Source organism: Medicago sativa, chromosome 7 (genome assembly GCF_051527215.1).
Source record: "Medicago sativa cultivar Bolivia chromosome 7, Bolivia_mono, whole genome shotgun sequence".
NCBI lineage: Eukaryota > Viridiplantae > Streptophyta > Magnoliopsida > Fabales > Fabaceae > Medicago > Medicago sativa.
Genome location: NC_140755.1, coordinates 74,448,956 through 74,458,406, shown reverse-complemented (window position 1 = coordinate 74,458,406; position 9,451 = coordinate 74,448,956). Strand labels below are relative to the sequence as shown.

The 9,451-nt window shown below is 36.0% G+C and overlaps 2 protein-coding genes across 8 annotated transcripts; one reads left to right on the top strand and one right to left on the bottom strand.

The window, feature by feature from the left end:
• Positions 1 to 224: 224 nt before the first annotated feature.
• Positions 225 to 3,645, top strand: LOC146908408 (Phototropic-responsive NPH3 family protein). The gene is made up of 4 exons (XM_085722474.1): positions 225 to 556; positions 896 to 962; positions 1,311 to 2,474; positions 2,651 to 3,645. Exons 1-4 carry the CDS (start codon positions 474 to 476, stop codon positions 3,173 to 3,175), a joined length of 1,839 nt encoding a protein of 612 aa, XP_085578600.1. The 5' UTR covers positions 225 to 473; the 3' UTR covers positions 3,176 to 3,645.
• A 145-nt stretch (positions 3,646 to 3,790) lies between these two features.
• On the bottom strand, positions 3,791 to 9,238 carry LOC146908407 (4-hydroxybenzoate polyprenyltransferase, mitochondrial-like). 7 transcript variants are annotated; one of them, XM_085722480.1, is made up of 11 exons: positions 8,814 to 8,908; positions 8,465 to 8,529; positions 7,793 to 8,367; positions 7,298 to 7,433; positions 6,546 to 6,667; positions 5,637 to 5,706; positions 5,369 to 5,518; positions 5,072 to 5,207; positions 4,889 to 4,985; positions 4,426 to 4,496; positions 3,791 to 4,227 (listed from the first exon to the last, which is right to left on the bottom strand). In XM_085722480.1, exons 3-10 carry the CDS (start codon positions 8,215 to 8,217, stop codon positions 4,427 to 4,429), a joined length of 1,206 nt encoding a protein of 401 aa, XP_085578606.1. In that variant the 5' UTR covers positions 8,218 to 8,367; positions 8,465 to 8,529; positions 8,814 to 8,908; the 3' UTR covers positions 3,791 to 4,227; position 4,426. The 7 variants fall into 7 exon arrangements, 5 of the variants coding, with proteins under 5 accessions (XP_085578606.1, XP_085578603.1, XP_085578602.1 ...); XR_015017472.1 differs by having other exon boundaries at positions 5,072 to 5,271; positions 7,793 to 8,529; XM_085722477.1 differs by having other exon boundaries at positions 7,793 to 8,529; positions 8,692 to 9,238.
• Positions 9,239 to 9,451: the final 213 nt, after the last annotated feature.

Below are 9,451 nucleotides of genomic sequence, written 5' to 3'. Positions count from 1 at the left end.
TTATTTTGGGACACTTTTTTTTAGAAAATGGGTCAGTTATTCCGGGATGGAGGGAGTATAATATATAGTGATAGTGATAAGAGTATTATATATATAATAAAGGGCAGAAACAAAAGCAGCCAAAAAGCAAAAGAAGACTACACACACAGGCCTTGCCATGTTATGAAAATGAAAAGAAAAAGTTGTGTATATCATATATGGGCATTTGTGAATAATTGATTGCTATGTGTTAAGGGTCTTTTAGGGTGTTTATTTCAAAATATTCCTGAACCTGCAATCATCCGTACACATTATTGGATGATAGTATAATCATCCATAGCTATAGGCTACAGTTTGTGTTGCTGTTACTGAAACATTTTACATACACATGCAGACACAGCCCAGACACAAGGAGGAGGAGGAGGAGCTTCCTTTTCCCTAGTTTTATCTTCACTCTTTCTAACGGATAGAAAGGAAGAAAAAACAAAACAAATATGGTTTCTGAAAACTCACTCTCTTCTTCTAAGCACTCTTCTACTACCACTACTCCTAAATTTTGCAACTCTTACACTACTAGGTACTTCAGTAATAAGGCTAAACTACCTCTTATTTATCTTTATGCTTCTTAATTGGTTCTTTTTTTTTTTTTTTTTTACTATATTATGTGTCTTATTCTGTATTATATGAGAGTCTTTCTTTACTTCATTTTATAGTAGCTTAAACATGTAACTTATGTGCTTTTTTATAAGAGGTTAATTTTATTCAAGTTCTGTCTTACTTCTGTTTGTAGTTTGTAAATTTGATAGCTTGGTTAGCTAGCTTCAAAAGGAACTTTTTATCAAATATAAATGTATGTTGTTTTTCTTGATGAGCTTTTGTGTTCATTGTGAAATCAGTTTTTTCTTCTTCATGGCAGGATTTTTGCTGATGTTGCTGGTGACATTACAATTGTCGTTGATGGGGAGTCATTTCTGTTACATAAGGTAAAAATTTCAACATTCCTAACCTTGCATTAGTCATATTAAATTGCAAGTTTTATATGATAATTTTGGTTATTATGGTTTTGGATTTCTATGAATTGGGATGTAATTGAATGCCTTTGAATCCATAAATATGTTAACATGAATTATTTACCCATAAGTGATGCCTACTTTGAAATATTAAAGAAAAAAGTTAATGTCTTCCATCTTTTGAATACTCACATTAGCTGCACTGATCAACTCAAGACTATTCGGATACTGTCATAAATTTTTAAAGAAACAAAAGTTACTTTGAACTCAAAACAAACAAAATGTACTAACAGCTAATTTGTTGTAATGGTTCATCTGTAGTTTCCCTTGGTTACCCTAAGTGGGAAGATCCGGAAGATGGTTGCTGAAGCCAACAAGGGTTCCAGTGTTTCAAACTTGGAGCTTCCCAATTTTCCAGGAGGACACCAGACATTTGAACTTGCGATGAAGTTCTGTTATGGTATGAATTTCGAGATAACGACATTTAATGTTGCCCGACTACGTTGTGCAGCCGAGTACCTAGAAATGACAGAAGAATACCGGGATCAAAACCTCATCTCAAGAACAGATATTTATCTGAGTGAGATTGTCTTTCAAAATCTTCAGAGGTCAGTGGAAGTTCTATCTACCTGTGAGATGTTACCTCTAAATATAGTGGAGGAGATAGAAATCACAAAAGGATCTGTGGAAGCTATTGCAATGAATGCTTGCAAAGAGCAATTAGTTTCTGGTTTATCCAAATTACACTGTGATGGTGAATCTAAGGAAATAAAGGATGAGTGCGTGGCATGGTGGATTGAAGATCTCTCGATACTGCGTATCGATTTCTACCAGAGAGTTATATGTGCCATGGGAAGAATGGGGGTTAGATCAGACAACATTATTGCTTCACTAATGCATTATGCTCAAACATCACTGAAGGGTATTGGAAAGTGTCAATTATGGAATCAATCAAGGACAAATTCAAGTCCAACTACTATAGAAAAGGACCAGAGGACAACTGTGGAAACCATTGTCAACCTCATGCCAACAGACAAAAGCTCTTCCATCATTCCCCTGACTTTCTTGTTTGGCATGTTAAAGATGGCTATCATGTTAGGTGCCACCATTCCATGTAGGCTTGAGCTTGAAAGAAGGATATCATTAAGGTTGGAAATGGTTTCACTTGATGATCTTCTTATACCATCTCTGCAGAGTGGGGACTCCTTGTTTGACGTGGACACAGTTCACAGGCTACTAGAGAATTTCTTGCAGCGGATTGAAGAGGAAGAAGCGGAAGACTACGGATATGAATCCGATGGGATTGGTTCTAATGGACATGGTTCTCTGCTAAAAGTAGGTCAGCTTATTGATGCTTTTTTAGCAGAAATTGCTCCTGATCCTTGCTTAAGTCTACAGAAATTCATCGCTTTGATTGAGATACTTCCTGATTATGCTCGTGTCATTGATGATGGTCTTTATAGAGCCGTCGACATTTATTTGAAGGTAATTTTTTTTACTGTAGATAAGATATTTCCCTGATTCCAATATTTAGGCACTTAATTGTCAAACCATATTCTCAATCTTGCAAAAGTTACACATACAAAACTAATCAGTTGTTTCTGTTTGTTATTCACTTTTCCCACTTCATGTTGACAATGCACCTCTTTCCCTCTGTTCAGGCCCATACAGCATTAACAGAACAAGAATGCAAGAAACTTTGCAAGTTTATAGACTGTCAGAAGCTGTCACAAGAAGCATGCAACCATGCTGCACAGAATGACAGGCTTCCACTGCAGATGGTGGTACAAGTCCTGTATTTTGAGCAGTTGCGCTTGAAAAATGCCGTGTCGGGGAGTTCAGGAGATGGGCTGCTATCACAGAGAATAAGTAGCGGTGTTCCGAGTGCAGCCATGTCTCCTAGGGACAACTACGCATCACTGCGGAGAGAGAATCGAGAACTGAAGCTGGAGATTTCAAGATTGAGGGTGAGGCTGAGTGAGTTGGAGAAGGAGCAAATGTTCATGAAACAAGGCATGATTGATAAAGCAGAAAATGGAAAAACTTTCTTTACCTCACTTTCTAAGGGGATAGGAAGAATTGCAAATTTTAGCAGTCAAGGTGGAGGAAATCGCCAAAAAGCAAGTAGGAAGTCTCGGGGAACAGAGGGGAAAAATGGCAGGAGTAGGAGATATTCTCTCTCATAAGTATTGCTCTTCTTAGTTAGAAGCTTTGACAGCACCCGCTATTATTTCTACCTTTTCAGGTGACCATCACAACGTGTAAATGAGTTGGTCAAATGTTTCTCTTCATCTTTGGTCCTTAGTTTCACAATTGAACTTGAATTTTACCACTCTTCATAGTCCCCGCAATTTAAGACGATTCCAGATGCATACAGAGACACTGCTTGTTGCAGTGGCTACCAACAGGAAGCATCATTAAAGACTACATTACAAGATGTGGAGAATGGCCTAGTCGCAGAGGCATAACACCTCCATTCCTTTCTGTTGTCGTCCTCAAAATGATATGATGTATTTGTCAAACTTGCTCCTTAGGTTGCTAGGAAAGGAAAAATGTAATATGCAACAAAATACTCAGAAATGAATCGCCGTGTATTTAAATTTCCTTAACTTCCCATACAGCAATACAAACCCTAGTTTGAGTTGCGGAAGCGAAATGATGCGATCAGTAATTATCTTAGACCATTCTGCAAAAAATCTCATTGGCACATAATCGGCATGCAACATGCTTCACAAATCTGTTTGGAAATATTGGGGCATGTTTTATCTTGGGAAAATAAAATGCATAGACATGTTAATACATAGTAGCAGAATTCTTTATTACGATTTCAGTATTCAATTTGTTTTCGAAATGCTGTTTCAAGTTTTTCAATTTTCTGATTTTTCATTCATGATAAATACCATCCATCTACTTCCTATAATCAATCAATGAAAGTCATCATATAACAAATATGATACCCTTTCACTCATCCCAACATGAGTGGACTAACACCATCACCCATCAATACATACACGAGTGGACTACACCAAACACTCCTTAGCTCGAAACTTGGAACTTCAAATGGTATTGCACCTTGGCATCTCACGCTTGTTCCCATAATTCAAACTGTGAAAGTAAAGTTTCTTGACCATCAATTTCTTGGTCACCACCTTGAGATTATGGAGCTACAATGTCCAGTTTCATGTGCTATCAAAAAAATCTTTACTTTTAACTCATTAATGTGAGCCGATAGTGTCATCTGCATATTAACAGAATGGCATTCAGATGTTGGCATCAGAAGAAAATATGAATAACTAGTTACTCAAGTTACTTAGTTAACTAGTTGAACCTAATAACAAATTGTCATTGTTCATTGCCTTCAAGTCCAATATAATTACAAAAATACAGCAGCATACATTATTGTTGTTACTATATATAAATATAAGGCAAACTTTACCCTATGATGAAAGTCTTCCAGCGAGGATTCCAGCAAATATGATAGCCCCATACCACTTATTTGATACAAACCTGGAGGAGACGAGAAACAAGGTCAGGTCGCAGTTCTAAAAAATAAATGGTCATGTTGTAGTTGAAATGGAGACAACTGAATGAAACATTATATCATAAGCTAATTGATCAATCACTAAATTATGCAGGGGGTTTTATATGCTGAGGTTTGAGCAAATAAAACAGTAAATAGGCCATCTAGTGCTTGTAGAAAATAGTGAATCTATAAAATTTAGTCTTCAAAAAAACTTCTATTGAAAATTTGGTTTTCTGTGGTATTGACTGTTAAAATAAAAATATACTGAAGCTGCGATAAATGTTCAAGCTAATATAATAAAGATTGAGACCCTTTCAAAAGATGGACTTTAGGATAATTAAATCATAAATTTATGGAAACATCTTCACAAACTTACTTCCTATTGCAATCAGAACGAGAAGAAAGGTCAACTGTCGATATTTGCCAGCCTAAATGTCCAGATGCAACACCCAGAAATGCATAATATGGCCACCCTGCTCCAATCATATGAATCAGGACACAGGAAACAATTATTTAACCTCGTGAAAAAGAGAGCAGAATAACGTTCATAAATAAATACCGAGTTCAGCATTAAATCCACTGAGAGCAAGACCACTAAGGCTTGCAATCCCAAACCCAGTAAGCCACTCCTTTGTTGAATCACCGAAACGTAAAGCTGTTGATTTAACTCCCACTTTCAAGTCATCTTCTTTATCCTGAATGCATTAGAATTTGATTAAGTTGCTTTACACACAAGATTCTTGTGGAGGATACTGGAAACTAAGCAGTATCTCAGGGATCATGAAGCAAACAAAAGGTAGGACAGAGAAGCGAAATCAAAGGGATCATGTCTTTCAAGAAACAATATTGTTTTTACCTGATGCGCGTAGATAGTATCATACACAAGAGTCCAACAAACTCCGGAGGCATAAAGTGGCAGCACAATTGATGGATCCAGATTTCCTTTAATTGCTGCCCATCCCAACAGAGCCCCCCAATTAAAGGTCAGGCCAAGAAATGCTTGAGGCTAACCAATATAGTAGGAGAGCGCAGAATAAATGAGATCATATTTCAAAGACAATAATTAAGAAATAAGAAGAAAAATAAATTTGCCATAAGAAATTAGAAATTAGAAAATTCATTACCCAAAATGTAAACCTCTTCATCAGAGGATATGAAAAGACGAGCAACAACGACGAGGCACCCAAAACACGGCTTCCCAAAAAGACAAACCAAACAATATTTAACACGCAAGCATAAATCACATTTCATGCTTTATTTTGACTTAATCATGACTGCATATGAAATAATGATAACATGTATAAACAAGTATACAGATTATAGCACTTGCAATCAATTTGAAGCTAATCTACTTAGGGTATGTTTGGGAATTGGCTTTTGGAGAGAAATGGAAGGGAAGTCATATTTTCCATTTCTAAATTAAAGAAATTATAAAATTTATCTAAAACCGATATTAAAAAGGGTGATTAAAATTCTATATGATTATCTATCATGTCACTCCAACAATTTTTTAAATTATCAAATATATGTCAACATGAAAATAGCCTTAAACAAAACGGATCAATCTTTGTGCAGAACAAAACAATGTTTTGCAGGGTATATAACAATGCAATACTTGGTAGTGGATAAAGCAATAAGGCTAACATGCAGAAGAGGCAGCTGTGTGAGACTATTCAATGCAACAAAGAAGTCACCTTTATCATGTAGTCTATATGTCAAAAGTTCAATAGAGACTAGCCTTCCTCATTCTGCACTTATAATTTTAACATAATTTCCTCTGATTTTTAATATTTTAAAGGTCTATTCTGGGAAAGAATTTTGGTTAATTTGTTTAACAATCTGTATAATATTTAATCTTTAAAAAAGGATTTCAAGCTTTCAGCTTTGCCAATCAGGGCCACACTACCATAGTCAAGGACATATAGAACACAGATCATAGGTACCATGTTTTATAACTGACTGAGATATTGTAAATTTAATAGTCTAAAGTAAGACATTAACCATAGATCTTGGCAGACAGCATTAAAACTAACCTATAATTATTCAGTTGTAGAAGAATACCAAGACCCAAAAGCAGTTGAAATCCAAGAAAAGAAAGTCCTTGAAATGGTGTCAAAATACCACTTGCCACAGGTCTTAACTTTGTACGCTCTACCTGCAATATAAGATTATATAAAAAATAGTCAGAACTTGAAATGTAAGATCACGTGAAGAACAAAAAAGGGAAAAACCTGCAATCATCTGCTCTCAACAAACATGAAGTGTTGCTATTTAAACAAGCTCAAAATGTGACATCATAGGAATAACAATGAACACAAAAAAGACAGCAACCAAAGTCTCCAATGCTATTCTGACAGGTGGGAAATGTTTAGTTAGACTAATACTAGGCTTTCATCATATTTAGTAGCTACTAGCCATGCTTACATGGTACATATTCTTGCAATTTTTTTTCAAGGGAGGGTTGAAAAAACTAATGTCTACTGGGCTCTTTTAAGGTTAAAAAAAATAGATAAGTTTCACACCGGTAAATTGATATAATTTAACAATATTTGAAACTCACTAAGCAAGAAGAAAAAGAATCTTACATTACAATTTATATACAATAAAGACAAATTTACAGGCCCATGAAATGTTAAAGCACTAGACTTGGCATGAATTAACTGCAGTCAAACATATTCACATACACATTCCTCACACACGAGAGTTTACAACAGAAAAATACTATCTTGGTATCTCTTATTGCCAAATCAATATGCAACAAAAAAAAAAAAACAATGACATTTACCTTTGTATCAATATCCCGATCGATGAGATCATTAATAGTACACCCAGCACCTCTCAAAAGAAAAGCCCCACATCCAAACAGAGCCAACATTTTAAAATCGGGAAGATGCCCTGGGGGTGCAGCCAAGGTGATTGACCTATGGCATTGAAAGAGAGAACAAGCTTAAAATGGAGCATTTATACTGACAGTAAATACCCCCTCCCCCTGTTATAGAAAAAAAGTATGTTGCTTTTAGATTCATATTTATGTTGTATACACATATGTATTCATACATGTGATTATGTGTCTATATTTTGTCGATAAATGAAAAGGAGCTCCATGGCCTCTAAAATCCATTTGACTTGTTACCAATCTCAAAGGTGTAAACATAGCAACCAACGACAACATATTTCAATCACTAACCATTTTCTTATCAATAAAGTTGTTAAGTTCTCCATGTTCTTGTCATAGTGAAAACACTTACCCATAAATATGTAAAAAAACATAAACTCTTACCACACACACGGCCATAGAAGAAGCCATGTTCCAATTGGTTTATCAAGACGAGCAAGCCGAGCATAGGGCTGAACCAACCTAGGCAAGTACAAGTCAACCCAAGAGATGTCCCCTCCGCTACTCACATTGCTACTACTACTCTGATTCTTGTTTTCCTTATCTTGTCCTAATCTCGAAGGCGACGTAGAGATGTGCACAACAAGCTGGAAATTTGAGAGTGACCCAACACTTTTACAAAATTCAAGATTATAAATCCCAAATTGGGATGGCTTGAATGGACCGACTGAAACATTAGGACTGGGGTATCGGTCTACACATTGTTGAGAGGAAATCAAGGGGTTGAAAATTGAAGGAGAAAAGCCAGAAGAAAGGAGACTAGGCTTGAGAAACCTCCGCGAAGCGCGAGAAATCAAAGCCGACGCCATTCTCTTAAACACAACAAGTACCGATTACAATCTCAAACCCTTTACAACTAGAGTTTTATAAATTGGTACGTAAGACCTAGCTCAACTGGGAAATGCCAATATTGCTAGGCTGGAGACCTTCACTAGGGTTCCAACCCGGGACCTCGCAATCTATGTAAGTTTCAGGTGGTGATTTCCACTTTGTATACAGACTAAAAAAAAAAAAAAAATTTGAAATTGAGTTCAAAATATGTAGTCAACTACTAACCTAACCTAAGCATTGAGACCCAAAACCACAAAGGTAATTATAATTCCAGTTGCTCATAAATAAATCTGTAAATATATAAGAAAAAGATTAGAATTTTAAGCTGAATAAAATCTTCCTATTCAAACAGACTATCGGGTATGGAATTAAGCAAACACTAAAACACATGCATTGGTGATTCATAAAAAGTGTATGAAGAAAAAATAAAAAAAATGATTATGACAATTTACATGTAAGCGAAGCGGTGACGGATCAGGCTCTCAATTCTGGTGTTTTCACTTTGTGAGAGAAGAAAAAAGGCAGAAAATGGAATTGAAAGAATTTAGGAAGAGAAGCATGCATAAATTGAAACCTGAATTTCTGAAGTGAAGGGAATCAAATAGATTCTGTTGTCGCGACAGAGAGAGAGAGAGAAGTGAGTGTGCCGTCGTGAAGTGAACAGAAACTGAAATATATTTCTCAGCCTTTGTTCGGTTTTGTCTTGTTTCCCGCGAGCTGTTTCAGCATTAGCATAGTGAAGTGAACATGTTTTGCGGATGTGTGACACGTGGGAGTAAAAGATTTGAACGACCCAGATTGAAAGATAACATTTTCACTGATTGACCTCCCTCCCTCTTCTCCAAAACACGACGTTTTTGTACTCTTCCTTGCAGCGCCGCCGAACCAAACCCCTATTCGTCCTAACGATATACGTTTTCTTTAATTTGTGAAATTGCTATAAAGCAAATTTGAGAGATAGAACAAGAGTTGTGTGTGAGTTCAATGAAGCGATTCCGGATCGCATTGTTTTGTTTGGAATGAAAATGCTAATTTTGCTTTGTGTAATCTCCACCGTTGAAATGATTTTTGCCACATGTCATTCATCGCTGAAACACACAGGAAACTGGACCTATTTACAACTGGAATATGCTAATTTTGCTAATTTTAAAGGGTTTTTTTTTATATTTGATCCTTGTTCAATAAACCTCTTAACATTACTCATTTGGTTGA